This window comes from Daucus carota, chromosome 5 (assembly GCF_001625215.2).
Source record: "Daucus carota subsp. sativus chromosome 5, DH1 v3.0, whole genome shotgun sequence".
Taxonomy (NCBI): domain Eukaryota; kingdom Viridiplantae; phylum Streptophyta; class Magnoliopsida; order Apiales; family Apiaceae; genus Daucus; species Daucus carota.
The window spans coordinates 17,999,978-18,018,501 of NC_030385.2; the positions used below are offsets into that span (position 1 = coordinate 17,999,978).

General features: G+C 34.0%; 1 protein-coding gene across 1 annotated transcript; it reads right to left on the reverse strand.

Moving 5' to 3' along the window:
• Positions 1 to 1,099: 1,099 nt before the first annotated feature.
• On the reverse strand, positions 1,100 to 10,855 carry LOC135152782 (uncharacterized). Its single transcript, XM_064093880.1, has 2 exons — positions 10,646 to 10,855; positions 1,100 to 1,693 (listed from the first exon to the last, which is right to left on the reverse strand). The coding sequence occupies exons 1-2, from the start codon at positions 10,853 to 10,855 to the stop codon at positions 1,100 to 1,102; spliced, it is 804 nt and encodes a 267-aa protein (XP_063949950.1).
• Positions 10,856 to 18,524: the final 7,669 nt, after the last annotated feature.

Below are 18,524 nucleotides of genomic sequence, written 5' to 3' on the forward strand. Positions count from 1 at the left end.
TAAATTAATTATCTTATGCATTTGTCCTTGATAGTTTTTGACATCATCAGTACATATATATATATATATATATATATATATATATATATATATATATATATATATAACTTGTTCATTCTGTCTAATGTACAAGTTGGGGGAGATTGTTACATATTTGATGATGTCACAGGTATCTAACTTGTTTAGTGTGCAGAAGCAAATATCAGAGTTTAACTGGAAATCAGAGTTTAACGACTGCCAGCTGGATCAGAGTTTAGCGAAGATCAGAGCTTGCAGGCGGCTGATTTTCAGGGGCAGATCTGGATAAATAAGGAAGATAAAGATCAAGGGAGATTGTGCAAATCAGGACAGCAGAAGGATAGCTACTGATTAGATTATTTTAGGAAGCAGATAATTATAAATCAATCAGTAGTATCATGTAACTGTGTATATAAACACAGATTAGGGTTTACTCTAGAAGAGTTAGAATATCGAGAATATTATTCTTGTAACCCAGCAGCTCTTAGTGATAAGTTATAAATCACTAAGAGAGTATTTGTAACCTACTGAGTTTTGTGAATAAGAGTTTACTTTGTTAAATCTCTTGTTTGAGTATTTTGTTATTGATTGTGTTCACTATATTGATTCATATAGTGAGTTAATTCGGCCTAACATTTAAAATATTATAGACATATATCATAATTTTATTTGAGTTTAATATTCTAAAGATAACAAATTTATATTGAAAGATACACAAGAATTAATTTTTGAATTAATATAAACCTTCTTTAATGATTTTAATTTTTTTACTCAGTTTTTAAAACTTAAAAATTAATTTTTACTATTTTTTCTGGTATTTTAGAAATTTTAATAGAAAAATAAAAATTCTGATTAAAAATCAGATTCGGATCCGGATATTATCCGAATCCGGATAATATCTGTCAGATCCGGATTCGGATATCATCCTTTAAACAATTTCGGATTCGGATCCGGATACGGATATGGATTTTTGGATTCGGATCCGGATACGGATACAGGCAGATCCGGTTCCGAATTATCCGTTTGACACCCCTACTTGTGACTTGTTAATTGTCATAGTGTAACAAATTTGTAAAGGCATCTACTTGCGTATTAATTTGAAAGGCAGCTTTGTTTCAGTGGGGAATAATTCCATCCGAGGAATAAAGTGTCTCGTCCCGAAAAATGCACCACAAATGACTTCACATTGCACACAATACTTCATGCATTTAGTCACCATCATTCTTGTCCTGTTACATAGGCCAAGAGTTTGATTCAGATTCCTCATGAGCATCACCGCAACACCGACCTTGAGTTTCATTTCATGAAGAGGTAGTCCAGGAACGTTCAAAGAATGAAGATATTCAGGTGAGAATGCCAGGTTAAGATCAGAGGCTGTTCCCCTAAATTCTTCTACCTTGTCACTTCTGAAATATGAGAAAGTCTCGTCAGGAATGGTATCCACAATAACAGAATTGTGGTGGCCAACTGTGTTATTAGTTGGGGTTAAAATAGCCCTTTCACTGATATACTTTGGAGATTTGTAATTGGTAGAGAACTCCGAATAAGTCCATTTAATCAAATTCTCTACCGTGTTGGAGGTCTCGGTATCACAGAAATCTGCCGGGATAACAATAGCATCTTCACCATACTGAAGTAATACATCATCAGGAGTTAGAAGATTTCCATCACCAACCTTGAGAACCCACTAAGCAAAAAGTCTCAAGGATTCTCTTTCTTATGCTGTACTGGCCTGGCCAAGGCACATATTCTGTTTCAATATGATTATCTTTGCTACACGCCATATCCTTGATCTTGTAATACAGGCATTGACAAATTCAGGCCTTGATCGAAGATTGATGACCGGGAAAATCTGTCTAAAGTCACCACCTAGTAGAACAGGTATACCACCAAAAATGCATTTCAGCTCTTTCCGGACTTACTGGTTTCATAATATCACGGAGTGAACAATCAAGGCATTCGAAAGCATGTCGATGCTGCATAGGAGCCTCGTCCCATATGATAATGCTGGTAGATTTAATCAGTTGAGCGATATCAGAGTCGTGAGTAATTGAACAGAAACTTCGTTACTGAACCAAGTATCTTTCAACAGTGTCAAGTCTTTTTCAATATCTCTTTTACATTCATACATTAACGTGTTTCTTTCCTTGTCGTATGATGGTAATTGTTAGGTCCTGAAACGATTGTAGAAGGGGGGTTGAATACAATCGTCACTAAAAATCGCGGCGGAATAATCTGATTTGAATTAAACTTGTTAATCAGATTTTAATTAATTAATATAACAATGTTTTAAGTCGTTATATAATTAATATGGTTCGTTTTAATGTCCACTAAAGTTCGTAGAATAAATTCGACAGGATGTATTCTAGTTTAGTGATTAAAACAACCGAGTGATCAAAGCACAGAAAACTGTGGATATAACAATTGCAAGTTACAAACAACTTGAAAGCTTTTACAATGCTTGAACAACTTTGAAATGAAGAAGTGAAGCCATATATATAGGCAAATCACTTGGATCTAGGTATGACAAAGAAAGGAATGACTTTCTAGCTTAGGAATGACATTACAATGGAAGATATGACATTATTACACAAAGCCATGCCATAAAACAAAGAAGGAATGACATTTAAATGGAATGTCATACTGCCAGGGGCGGTATGACTTTATTCCTTGGCCACTACTCTTCATTTGGCGTGACTTTACCAAAGAAAGTCATTCGGTTGAGCTTTGTATGACTTTTTAAGTCATTTATAAGCAAGTCATACACACAATCAGAGAATGCCTGAATCAGAGACACGGTATGACTTTTTTTAAGTCATACCAGTGAATGTCTGATACCAACAAACGGTATGACATTCACAAAGTCATATCAATTCAAGTCAGAATCAAGTACACGGTATGACTTTTAATTAGAAAGTCATACCGATTGATTAAGTCATGCAATACTCATCAGTATGACATAATAAAGCCTATTCTGAGAATGTCTGCTCAACTGACACGGTATGACATTATCTGAGAATGTCATACCGAGCCAATTATGCATTAAAACAATTGATTTAATTGAATAAATACTTACTAATTACTCACTTAATTATATTAATTATATAAATTCATAAATTAAATTAATTCGAAGGTGAATTAATTTAATAAATAAATTATACAACCAATTTAATTAATTTGAAGAGTGAAATAATTAAATAAATATTTATAAAATTATATTCCTTTAGCAGCAGGGACTCCAGGCTTTGTTGAACGTTGTAGATTTCTGTCTTGATCGAACGGCCACTTGTAGTTGATGCAGAACACTTAATCTGAGTAGCTGACACACAAATGTATTGTCTGGTTCATCTGTATCTAGCTGAATTAAATATTCTTTATCAAATAAACATTTGAAACGAGGCTTGTTCGTCGAGTCTATGTCTTCGTAGATCATCTTCATAAGTAACAATAGTATGGAATCTTCTGAATAAATAAAGTATTAAAACTTTATACCTTCTGGACTTCTGGACGTGCTACAAAAGATTATTTGTACACTGAGGCTTGAACATACTAATGAACTTCTTCCAGTGGTGTGCAGCAGCATCCTGAAATTCTTCAGACATATAATTTCAATAAATCACTTGACGTTCTTCGTACGGATTCCTTCAACAGTACTTGCTATTTACCTTTCTTTCTTATCAGAGTTGAGTTGGTACCTCTTTAATTACAAATAGGCTAAACATATGCCTTTCAGTAATTTATAATCCTTAGGAGCATGCTTTATTCCTTTCATCACAGCAATGAATTCTGGAATTCTAAGAACATTTAACGGAATACCATTAGCATAAAATTCCTTCTCGACAAGTCAGTCAACTGAATGTCTTTCCATCAAGAAAAACGAATCTACTATGCTTTTTTCATTTGGCGAAGCCCTCATTGAGTTGTTGATCGTGGATGATGTCAGGGATGGGGAAATGTCTTTCTCTTCCGCGTCTTAAATCATTTTTTTATCCGCAGCAACTCTATTTTATTTGTCAATAACACCAGGCATCTTTTAATTTGTGCTGTTTTTCTAGGTGGAGCACCAAGGAAGTGATGATGGATTCTTGTGTATGAACCGGTAAAACTTTTCTTGTAATGCTTCAGAGAGTAATGGACTGAGGGTTTGATTTGGTTCATCAACTGGGGTCATCTCTGGATGTGATTCTTCATGTTGAGTTGGATGTGATTCATCAGGCTGATTCTCTCCTAACTCACTTCCATCTTGTGTGATTTGTTCAGCATGACATGTTGTTCTTCTTCCAGAAGTCATCGCAATGATATCTTTGTAATATATGGGCATTTAGGGTTATCAGTATATATGAAAATGGTTGGGAGATAACACAATAGATTGAGCTTTATAATTAAAGAAACAATTGAAAACTGATTGTGTACAGCTAGCTACATCAACGCACCGAAAAGACTAAGAGGCTTGTTACTTTAAGTTTAAGGTTAATTTTGGGTAATATGATATGTTTTGATTTTTACCAATTATTGATGTTTCTCTTAATATGAGAAAGTAACTGTCATTTTTTTAATATCTAAAATAATTTTTTTGCTCAAAAAATTAAAATATTACATGTTTGTACTGATTATAATTATATATATATATATATATATATATATATATATATATATTAATCACAATTACATGACAAATAAAAATAAATGATAATATAATCTAATTTCTTATTAATTATGCATAAAGAATCAATGCATATATCTGTGACATACCCACAATAATTACCGACTAAAGCATGCATAGTACGATAAATAAATAAAACTACAGAATCTAAAATATTAGAACTAGAAGTCTAATCCACAATCCCCAGAATCACCAAGAATGAGTATGAACAACATCTAAAGTTATTACAAACCAAATTAGAATTCTAAGTCATTACTACAAGTTTTAATCCCCAAAAGTTTAAAGAAAGAGTTAGGGAACTACAAGTTCCCAACCTACTCCATTATACGGCGATAGGCAATACCCGATCCTGAGGTGGTCTTACGGGCGGTTTGCTTGAAACGAGCCATCTTCGGGTTTCACTGAAGGGTTATAATAAACAATTAATGAGCAAAAAGCTCAGCAAGTGAAAGCAATATATATAACAGTTCACAATATGCCATTATACAAGTGCAACAATAACAAAGGATATCACAAGGTATAATCTTAAATAAAGGTGCAAAAAGAGATAACAAGTTATTGGAATTGGAATCACACAGCGCTACGAGCATTAAGGGGTGATCAGCCCACATCAAGCTCCGAACCACATAAAAGTGATTCAACCAGGGAGGATCCTCGGCACACATTGGCCATATACAGACATCAGGCTCCCCGCTACTGATGTTGTAATTAATTAAATGACTAGCGCCTCAGTCTTATTAAAAAAATACTATCCAATTCCTTTTAAGTCAATTCAATTCAATATTAAAAAGGATCTTGATCAAGGACAGTTTATTAAGCAAAAGTGTTTTCAAGTTATACGTGATCTTTTTAAAATAAGGGAATGTTATTAAGATCAGGGTTCCAAAAGAGATAATTCAGTTCAATGTGGGGTTTCAAATTCTCAATATGCATCAAGGGACTATTAGCTGATATTCATGTGGGTTTGGGGTGATATTATAAGAAAAGGTCAATTCAAGTATTGGAAGGTACTATCTAACTTCAAGGTTTAATCATAGGGTAGTGATGGGGTTTATTGAGTTCTATAAAAGCAGTAGTCATGCATTCACAAGGTATTTAACCAATAAACAAGTATAAAGGTAGGTTTAGAGTTCCACTTGCCTGGACTAAGCTTACTGATCACTTGCACAAATTCTTGTAGAGGTTTCTTGCCTAGCCTCCTACTTGCACCTATAATTAATAGTATCCTCGTCACCACAATGCTAACTACCCTTTCATGTGTGTGTGTTTATATATATATATATACACATATATATATATATATATATATATATATACACATATAAATATATACACTTAAGCTCAACTAATTGCAAGTAATATATTCTTCATGTAATGCACATAGCACATAGCAGGTAAAGGCATGGCATTCTATCACTTAATTATTATCACTTAATAATCTCTACTTAGCTTTTAAGTCACTTAAGCAATTAGTCAAGTAACACATAAGGTCTAAGACCAATGCTCCTAATTACACTCTACTGACTTTAACTTAACCAAATTAAAGTAAGGCACACTTGTGCCCCACCTCACAAGACTCACAAATGAATGCATCCTATTTGACTTACTAGAATGCTTACCTTGGCAACACTTGTGTGCCTTGGCAAGAATGATGCATCTCTACTAAGTGCATTGCCCTAAACTAACTTGCACTATCTTATATGACTTAAAACTAATTCATGAACTCAATATGAGGTCAAGGCCTCATTGATGACACACTCATATGCAATGCATTCTAACTTGGTTTCAGAATGTGACTCTATGGGTGACACTTGTGTAATTTAATGGAAATGAGGCATCTCCACTTAAGGCATCCACTCTAAATTAATTTCTACAGATTGGTATGATCCTAAAATAACTTTATGAAGTGGTGTGACTCAAAGGCCTTGCTTACAAGGACCCTTAAAAACTAATGCACTAAAGTGACTACTCTACTTAGGCATTTTGGCACCCTTTGGAGTGCCTTGGCAAAACCAATTGTTTACACCTTGTGCCTTTGTGAAATACTGACTCCTATGGATACCTAAGACCTAAATCTAAGTTTTGCAATTGGTTTGACATCAAGGCCTTGCTCTGGCCTCCCTAGGCCTCCATGCCAAGTTGGCACAGAATAGCTTACCCTACTGTGTACACTGCCCTGTTTTCACTCACTTACAACTATCTTAACTAATTCAATTAACCATTATAATGACTTAAAAAGCTTCCTAAGACTTCATTAGACTTATCTAAATCAAGGCCCCATGAAGGCCTCACCAATGACATGGTTTTAATCACTCAAAGATCCATTATACTACAAAGTGCCCTGTTCTGAGTTGCTCTCTGAAATGAGTGTGCGCACCTATCTAAATGGATGTTTTTATGACTTATAAGGCTATTGGAGACTTGCACAAACCAAGTCCCAACTCCAGGGAACTCAGGCCTATAAGGGCCTAACCATAACAGATCTAATTCTCTAGTTTTCTCTAGTGCAAAATTCTGCCATGGTGTGTGTGCGCCTCCTTCCACCTTAACTCCCTCCAAAACACCATAAATCAACAACCAAACCACAATTCCTATTCTACATACTATATACACCTACTGACTATTTTCACAAGGCAAGATACAAGTAAATTTAGCCATATATATATATATACAAAACCGAGGCAAAACACATAGCAAAACAGAGCAGATTTTTACATGGCAACTTTGAGCAAATTTCCGGTTTAACAAGCATGATATCTTACCATAACTAATGACCATCACTTAATATTATCATGTATACTCTAAACTAACAATTTCTCACAAGAATCACAGCATGCATTACATACAAATCCCATACAAAACTCAAAATTATGGCATTTAGCTTCGGTTTTCACATATAGCAACATGTATATAAGCTCTAAATCATGTTAGATCATCAAAATACAAGACATTCAAGGGATGAAAATACACAAGAATCTCACCAAATCATTATAGCCTTCGAATATTCAAGAAACCAACCTCAAAATCATGAAATTTCCAAGTACAAATATACATACATTCGGCTCCTCTTTAGAGTCATTGCCAAATGTGATGATTTAAGCGTGCCTTGGTCAAATAAAGGTGTGTAACCTCTCCAAAACTACATCTTGATCATCTGTAGGAGCCACCAAAATAGAGACCCTAAGCTCATAAGAATCAAGGCCCTATTTCGGCTCCATTTCAACATGCAAAGCAAAACTAACCTCGAATTTGAAAGTACTCACAAGAAGTTGCTAGAGAAGAGTGATCCTTGCTTGGTTTTGTGAAGAAATGAAAAAAAATGGTGAGAGGGGGATGAGGGTGAGCTTCGGCCGAATGGAGGAGAAGGGAGAGAGGAGAGGAAAGTGGAGAGGGTTTGTGTGGGTTTGTGTGTGTTGAAATGAGTGTTTTGTTTGATCTTGGTAGCTTGACTTGACCAAAAGAGTGAGTGGAATGGAGAGATTACAAGACTACCCTTTTGGCAAGTATTGGTGAAAATGCATGCAAGGGCTTATTGGTAACTTGTGTGGTCAAGTGTAGTGATTGTACAGTCTTACCCTCGGTCATAATACTAGTCAAAATTGCATGCAAGGATACACTAGTCATTTGGTAAATATTAAAAGTATGATTAAAATAGTATTTAAAGAAAGAGTTTTAATAATTAAAGTACAAATCTATAAATCATGAAATTAATATCACAAATAGTATGAGATTTTAGAGGTTTAATAAAATAGTTTTCAAAAATTTCGAACAAGGAATTAATTTAAAAAGAATAACTACAAGTAGAGCTCTAATATACACATCACACAAAATATAATATCAAGAATATAATTGCACGTAAAATACAAGAGAGAAATATTACAAGTCTCTATTTACAAGTTAAAATCTATCGGCTACTCGCAATTTATCAAATATCACTAAATCATTTAAATCTCTATTATTATTAAATCGGGTAGCGACAACGATCACATTTATTATTATTATATCAAAACCGTCGCAACTAGAATATCATTTAATCGCGTAGCGAAATGTATTCGCCAAAAATCGAATAAGCACATTCTAACTATATCCGGAAGTCACGTAATGACAAGTAAGTCGAATTCACATAATCTGACAATTAAAAGATGAAATTTTTTATATAGCACCAAAACAGAATATCATTTATATATATCAAATAGTACAGGCGTTACAGCATCAGTAGGTAGAATCAAGTAGGTAGAATCAGAATTCAGTACTTCAGTCATTGTGAACCAAATAACCAATGTTCAGAATTCAAATTTCAGAAATCATGCTCCAGAGCAAAAATTAATCCAACTTCAAATAAACTAAAACATGCCACTAGCGTCTAGCCATTTACTCCCAGTTTGTATCATTAAGTCTAACGACAGATTCTTCCAACAGTGTATTCTCCGGATTAACATCTCATTTTCTTGATGCCTGTTCTATAGCTTTCACGAGAAAGAAGACGAGCATTGGAATGAATAAACAAAAGTTTATCAGCCCTTGTAGCATTAAGCCTGTTCCGTTTTGCATTATAAATAAACGAGCTCGAAGCTCATTCAGCCGAGGAACTACTTATAGGCTGTGGCAAAATTTTAAGAGCAATTCCAGCCAATTCTGAAGTTTCCGAGACCACCATGAAATGGGACTCATAGACACTGCATATATTCAAGCTGCTGGAGATCTGAAAATTCCTTTTTCTGCTTGAAATTTTGAAAGTTGTTCGCACAAAAGTTTCCTTTCACTAGCATCTTCACCTATTTTTTCAAAGGCAGCCATAACTCCTTTAACAACCTCCAAATCTTTATTTGGAGACACCACCGGGAGCTTTCATTCTCAAATAATTAGCATCATAATAATGAGGATTAAGTGAAAATCCCAAACAATGCATGGGAATATTCATTTTCTCCCAACGATTAACCAAAATTTCATTCATTCTTATCAAATCACTAGCATGGTTGCTATTTTTTAAGACATCAGTTACCTCTCCTAACATGCAATCTATCCTTTCATAAATTTCTCCCATTTTTGATCACTTGCCATCAGAAAATTTAATCATAAAAAATATTGGCTTGGTGATGGCCAATATATTATCAACCTCTTCCCAAAAGTGTTCATCCCAAATAGTTGCCGCAATTTCTTCCCCACGGCTTTTTACCCCTACTTTACTATTTTTAACCAATCCTTCCGAGCCATTTACACCTTTGTAGTTGCAAGAGACTCTCTACATTTCTTTACTCGTTTTAACAAAATAAAATATGACGCAAATCTAGTTTTGACGACTTTCAATAATTCGAATTCTGAATTTGTTCTAAACATGGTCAGGGCTTGTGAGTGATTAATAAAAAAACTTAACTAAATCTCTAGCCTTTTTATATGTATCTCGAATCCAACTTAACTCAGCAGCAAAATCTTTGAAAATAAGATTAAGAGTGTGTACCACACATGGTGACCAAAATATATGCCTAGGCACCCTTTCGATTTTCTTTCCCGCTGCCTTACAATTTGCTACATTATCTGTGACAATTTGTAGAACATTTGAAGGCCTAATCTCTTCAACTGCTTTGAGCAAAAAAGATGTAATCATTTTTCCCCGTGTTTTCTACCCCCGTACAAAGAGGAAAAAAAATCAGATTTACAATAATTGATATTATTCATATATGTTAATAAGCAAGAACGCAAGATTATAAGTAACATAACATACCTTTGAAATTCTCAGCATATAAAAACATAGAGCCACGACTGTTAGATGCGATGACGCTAATGAGAGGCTTATGCTTGATATTTGTCCATGCATGAAATGATTGAATTCGTTACTGAACCAAGTATCTTTTAGCGGTGTCAAGTCTTTTTCAATATCTCTTTTACATTCATAAAGTAACGTGGTTCTTTCCGTGTTGTATGATGGTAATTTATAATCCTTAGGAGCATAATTTATTCTTTCACCATAGCAATGAAATCTGGACTTCTAAGAACATTAAACGGAATACCATTAGCATAAATTGTCATCTCGACAAGTAAGTCAACTGAATGTCTTTGCATCAAGCAAAACGAATCTTCTATGCTTTTTCCATTTGGCGAAGCCCTCATTGAGTTGTTGATCGTGGATGATGTCAAGGATGGGGAAATGCCTTTCTCTTCCGTGTCTCCAACCATTTTTTTATCCGCAGCAGCTCTATTTTATTTGTCAATAACACCGGGCATCTTTGAATTTGTGCTTTTTTTTCCAGGTGGAGCACCAAAGAATGGATAATGGATTCCCTTTTATGGACCGGTAAAACTTTTCTTGTAATGCTTGCACGTCCATTTTTTGGCACCACCTAGATTTTTACCAGTTTTTTGTGTGACTTTCCACTTCAGAGAGTAATGGCTTTAGAGTTGGATTTGGTTCATCAATTGGGGTCATCTCTGGATGTGATTCTTCATGCTGAGTTGGATGTGATTCATCAGGCTGATTCTCTCTTAACTCACTTTCATCTTGTGTGGTTTGTTCAGCACGACATGTTGTTCTTATTCCGGAAGCCATCACAATGATATCTTTGTAATATATATGGGTATTTAGGGTTATCAATATATATGAAAATGGTTGGGAGATAACACAACAGGTTGAGCTTTATAATTAAAGAAACAACTTTAATTTATCAGGGTTTACAGTCTTACATATTTTCATTACTTGACTTTGATAATTCTTTTTTAGCAAAAATTATGCTCATTAATTTTGTTTACAAATATATATTGTTATAAAAATAATAGTTACCAAAATTTGAATGTTATTCAATTATTAAAATTCATATATGAATATATTTTTTTTAAATCATAAATAAAAATGAGCAATTTATTATAAAATTTAACATGAGCTATGGATCAGCCACATTACAAACATGAGACACCGAATAAAACACAATCATAAAAAAATGTAAAAAGGATAATAAAAAGAATAATATATATATATATATTATTATCGTGTATAAGTGTACAACTCATGAGCTATTATAAGTTAAAACCATAACTCTCATTATCACATCGGGATCCTTGTCGTCTTCTAAAACTTAGTCTTCTCTCCCACTTCATCTTCTCTAGACGCCTTCTTCAATTTTTGTTGCAAACAGTTATATATACATATTACAGTCATGTAAGTTCACTACTCACCTCTATCTTCTTGTTTTCATTCCCGTTTTATAGTCGCCGGTAAGTAATCAGAGTTCGCCGAGAATGGGGAACTAGAACGCGATCCCGGGCTTTCTAGGTCGACATCGACCCGCGTTCCGGAACGAGCGTACATGTTCATGTTTTTCTAGGTCGACCCGCGAGCCGAGTAACATTGTGTTAACGCACCCGATTCAATAGGATTTTATGTAATATTTACATTGATAATTTAAGTTAATAATTTCCGTGTTAAATTCAGATTATAATGACAAACCTTACAAACTTCTCGTTCGTTGCATTGGAAATTTTTAGGAAGAATTATATATCATGGGTACAAGATGTAAAGTAGCATTTGGCTTCAAAGGAATTGAGCAACACAATAAAGGTAGAAAACATATCCACGATTGAAGAAAACTTACCTCTATTGTTTTCCTCCGACACCATATGCATAAAGATTTAAAATTTGAGTACCTAGAAGTCGAGGATCCTTTTATTTTAATGGAAAATCTAAAGGATAAGTTCGGTCATCAAAAACTAGTTTATCTACCTGCAGCTAAAAATGATTGGGGTAATCTAAGACTTCAAGATTTTACATATAGCCTGCCCTATTCAAAATAAGTTATAGGCTCATTATGTGTGGTGAGGAAGTTACTAGAAAAGAAAGATCGACAATACATTATCCCCTTTTCATTCCAATAACATCAACTTAGCTGAGATGTACAGGGAGCACAAGTTTACCAAATTTGGGGATCTCCTTTCAACTCTCCTTGTTGCTGAGTGAAATCATGAATTGATGATTAAAAATTATCAATCCCATCAAATAGGATCTGCCCCTTTACCAAAAGTAAATAATACGAGATTCCAGCAGAATGTATGTGGAAAAGGGCATAGAGGTGGACGAGGCCGCGGTCAAGGGCATTTTCGTCCTTATAACAACTATGGTCACCAGAAGTGGCAACCTGAAAAAAAACAAAAGAAAGTCACCACAAGGAGGGAAAATTGACAATTTATGCCACAAGTGCGAGATGGAAGGGCATTGTTCACGTAGTTGTTTTTCAAAACATCTTGGTGATTTATATCAGTCATTTAAAAGATCACAAGGGAAAATGGTGGAAACCAATTTTGCCAACATCTTAGATGATTTAACAACCGGAGGAATAAGTGTTAATGGTACGAATGAATCTAATGAAACTCTAATGTGGGAAGCTGAGGATTAGTTTCATTAACTCATTAGGATCCAAAGGAATAAGCATTAATGGTCCGAATGAACCTAATGAAACTCCCATGCGGTAGGTTGAAGATTAGTTTCATATAATTACTATAATTACTTGTATTTACAGTACGCTTTATTTTGTTTGAACTATGTAGTGTGTTATGTTTCTATCAAATAAATTATGTTTCTTAATTATATACAGAATGGATACTGAAGATATATGCATTTTTGATTGTGGTACAACTCATACGATTCTACAGAACCGGAAATATTTTACTCATATAACCAAAACAGAAGCCCAAGTTAGAACGATTTCCAGCGTATCTAATATAATTGAAGGTTTTGGAAAAGCTGGTTTCGTCTTACCTAATGGTACACACATACATATTCCAAGTGCATCATTATCTAGTAAGTCCACTAGAAATCTTCTTAGTATTAAAGATATCAAATGTAACAGTTTTCATATGGAAACCACTTCTGAGGCTGGTAAAGAATATCTTCTTATTACTTTCGCTAATTCTAGCAACAAGAAAATCTTAGAAAAGTTTCCCTCACTTTCCTCGGGATTATATATGATGAAAATCATAACCATTGAGTCACACAATGTCATTGAATACAAACTCATAGATCCAAAATCATTTACCCTTTGGCATGAAAGATTAGGTCACCCTAGAGTCTCTATGATGCGTCGTATTATAGAGAATACTACTGGACATCCTCCTAGAGATCTTAAAGTTCGTTCCAAAAATGACCTTCCATGTTCAGCATGTTCTTTAGGAAAATTAATTACTTGGTCATCTCCTACTAAAGCTCAGCTTAAAAGTCCAAGTTATCTAGAAAGGATCCAAGGCGATATATATGGACCTATCCACCCATCATTTGGTCCATTTAGGTACTTCATGGTACTAATCGATGCCTCCACTAGATAGTCTTGTTATTTTACACAAGACTAGTAGAATGATTGTAGAAGGGAGGGTTGAATACAAACTTTTAAAAATTAAAAGATTCAAGAACACAAACACTAGCAAATATGCAGAACTGAAATAACACCAAGTATTAAAAATACGGGTGGATTGTTTGATCCCCCCGCGAAAATATATTAAGAAGAATATGTGGGTTTTACAAACTCACAAGTGCTGGTTCAACACTAGAACTCTCAGATAAACTCTCTAGCTTTGCTAATGTTTTCGAATAGTTCGAAAGTTGCTACTAAATTGGTTATATATCCCAAGTTTACAAAGTTAACTAGAATACAAATATTGCACTCTATTCTAAACTTTTTTGCACCACATTTGTCTTATGCATGTCTTTTGAATTGTCTTCATCCTGATCTTCTTCAAATAATCCAGGTTGCATTGCAAAAAACAGATGTGTTTCTGTTTCTTCTTTGTTGTCCCAAATAGGCTACCATGTCCAAATTAGTATAATCAACCCATGTGATCTGTCAGAATTAAGCTCTAGTCATTTTCAACGGATATAGACTCATCCGTTGAAATATGCCTCATCCGTTGATTGATTGACAAGTTTCATCCGTTGACTGCTTTATAAGATCCATCCGTTGAGAATGTTGCAAACTTCATCCGTTGAAATGTTGGTGACTCATCCGTTAATCATCCTTTGCTTAGATAAAATTACATGGCATTGGATATTTACAATTTACCATCCTATTTTACCAATCCGTTGATGAATCTCAAGATAAAAAACTAACATTGATTTCAACTGATAAATAGATAAAACGTCTAATTTGATCAAAAGACTTGAACTTATTGCAAGACCGCTGTTATTGAAAGAAAATTTACCTACATCTATCGAGGGTCATGCAATACTTCATGCTGCTAATATTATTAGGATTAGACCAACTACCAATAACAAACATTCTCCACTACAACTGGTACTTGGTCAAATTCCTAATATATCTCATTTCAAAAATTTTGGAAGTGTTTTGTATGTTTCGATTTGCTCCACCACAAACATCGAAGATGGGCGCTCAAAGAAAATAGGTATCTACGTTGGTTTTGATCCGACATCTATAATTAGATATCTTGAACCACTAACTGGAGACTTATTTACTGCAGGATACGCAGATTGTCATTTTGATGAGTCTTTGTTTCCTCCCTTATAGGGAGATAATCATGTGTATAAGGTTAATCCTGACATAAGATGGAATGCTTCAGGATTACATTTTCTAGATCCATGTACCGGTAAATGCGAACTTGAAATTAAAAGAATTATCCATATGCAAAATATCGCAAACCAAATGCCTGGCACATTTAACGATTCTAGAAATGTAATAAAATCTCATATATCTGCAGTAAACACTCCATCTAGAATAGATATATCAATTCAGAAATCAAGCACGAAAAAATTGTTTACACAATCAAAGCCTTCCTGAAGCGCCGTAGACCGGTCGGTGCAAAAGATGTTGCACCAAGAAAAAGAAAAACAAGAAAAATCACCCCTGAAGTGGCACATGCTCCAGAAGAAGCAAATACCCCTGAAGTGGTATTATCTCTTGAAGAGTTTCTCGTCACTGAAGATTCGAGATTGAACAATCATGAAATTTCAATAAATTATGTGCATGATATGAAATTATGGGATCAAAGTAAAGTCATAATCGATGATGTATTTGTATATTCCGCAACATTGGATGTGGACATAAATTCTGATCCTGAACCACAAAGTGTGGATGGATGTCGTTGAAGAAAATACTGACTAAAATGGAAAGACGCAATCCAAACAAAATTAAATTGATTGCGTAAAAGGGAAGTATTTTGACATGTTGTCCAAACATCAATAGGTGTGAACCCTGTTGGGAATAAATGGGTATTCATAAGAAAACGAAATGAAAAAAATGAAATTATGAGATATAAATCCCGGTTTGTAGCACAAGGATTTTCTCAAAGGGTTGGCATTGATTATCACGAGACATACTCGCAGGGGATGGATGGAATTACTTTTCGTTTTATATTAGGTATGGCATCTAAAGAAAAATTAGAAACACATCTTATGGACGTCGTTACTTCATACTTATATGGATCACTTGATAGTGAAATTTTTATGAAAATCCCAGAAAGGTTAAAATTTGATGAGTTTAAGAAACCTCATCATATATGCTCCATTAAACTTCAACGATCATTGTATGATTGAAACAATCTGGTTGTATGAGGTATAACAGACTAAGTCGTTATTTACAAAAGAATTGGTATATTAGTAATCAAATTTGTCCACGTGTTTTTATCAAAAAATCACAATCTGGTTTTGTGATTATTGTTGTAAATGTGGATAATTTAAATCTTGTAGGAACGACTATAGAGGTTGATGAAGCTACCATATATCCAAAGACATAGTTTGAAAAGATAGATGTTGGGAAGATAAAATATTATCTTGGTATACAAGTTGAGCACTTGTCATCAGAAATTTTCATCCACCAATCTACATATACATAAAAGGTTTTGAACAGATTTTACATAAATAAATCTGATCCGTTGACTACTCCAATAGTGGTTAGATCTTTAGAACCAGATAAAGATCCATTTCGACCACGAGAAGATGATGAAGAGGTTCTTGGTCCTGAAATCTCATATCTTGGAGCAATTGGTGCACTTATATATCTTGCGAATAATACAAGACCAGATATTGCATTTGTTGTGGGTTTATTGGCTAGATTTAGCTCCGAACTAATGAACAAACATTAGAATGAGATCAAGCATATATTTTGTTATCTTCGTGGAACAATTGATTTTGGATTATTCTTTTCGAAAAACTCGACATCTTCAATTGATTGGATATGCAGACGCTGGATATCTGTCAGATCCTCATTTTGGCAAATCACAAACTGGATATGTGTTTACATATTATGGTACAACCAATTTTTGGAAATCCAGGAAGCAAACTACAGTGGCAACCTCAACAAATCACTCAAAACTAATTACAATTCACGAAGCCAGTAGAGAATGCGTTTGGTTGCGATCTATTATCAAGAATATTGAAGAATCATGTGAATTACCGAACATCACGAGAAGTCCTACTGTTATTTTTGAGGATAACCTTGCATGCATTGATCAACTTAAGGAGGGATATATCAAAGGAGACCGGACGAAGCATATCTTACCCAAATTCTTCTATACTCATGAGATTCAAAAGAATGGTGAAATTGATATACAACAAATTCGATCATGTGACAACCTTGCAGACTTATTCACAAAATCGTTACCAAATTCAACATTTACAAAGCTGCGACATAATATTGGAATGCGTCAATTCATGGATATGTTACAACAAAACTTCACTGATTGATATTTTCTTCCAAAGAGAGATTGTACTCTTTTTCCTTCGTCAAAATTTTTATCCCACTGGATTTTTTTTACAAGGTTTTAGCGAGGTAATCTATGATCCACACCACCATGACAATCAAAGAGGAGTGTTGTAAATAGTGATTGACATGTGGTTAATGTTATAATAGTTGGGCTATGAAATAGGTACGAAGAATTGTTACATTGCATTAATTACTTGTCCCATTTCTTTTGCTATAAATAGCTTGCATCAGTGAATTAAAAAAATCCACCGAATTGTTTCTTTTCTATACTCAGCCTCTTACTCTCCTTCTATTAAATTTAGTAATCCCTCCGTCCCACAATACATGTCTCTTTTGGAAGAAAATTTTGTCCCATAATACTTGTCAATTTTTAGTTTCCAATGCAAATATATTGGCAATATTCCAAAATTACCCTTCTGAAAGTTGTAGTAACAATTAATGAGGGTTGAATAATAGTCTACATTCATACATTTATGAAGGGTACAAATGAGAAAATATTATCTAATTAATGGCTCCTTAATATGCGTATTTTTTTCAAAAAAGACATGTATTGTGGGACGGAGGGAGTAGTTTTCTAGTTCTTTTTTTTAGCTAGTATATTACAGCACTATCATTATCACTTGTCTTTGCATATATTAGGTAGCAAGTTAATAGTTGCACTATTTGATTCTTACTTTTATATTTATATACTAGTTAGCTCATATATCTTTTTATCAGAAGGGTGAAAAAAAATTGCTACTCTTTCCGTTCTATCAGGTTCCTTACGTTATTTTTTGGTTTATTTTGTCTTTGCCTAGGATCTGGTGTTATGTTTTGTTATTATGAGATGTATCTCCTTTTACCACGGGTATGCCCCTAGAATTGTAGTTTTTTTTTCTTTTATAAATCATTTACTTAGAAAAAAAATATACTTATATTATATATTTATTTTTAAGAAAAATCTTGAAAAAAAGTTTGACGTTTAAATTTTTATTTAAAAGACAAAAAATTAAAAATACGTGAGAACTATATTTACGAGAACTTCAAAATACATGTAAATAATATACGTAAACAATCTCGAGGACGGGGAGTAATAAATTAGAATCCTGTGTTCACCATGCCCGGAAGAATATACCGGAACATATACGTAGTATTCCTTAAATACAGAAATT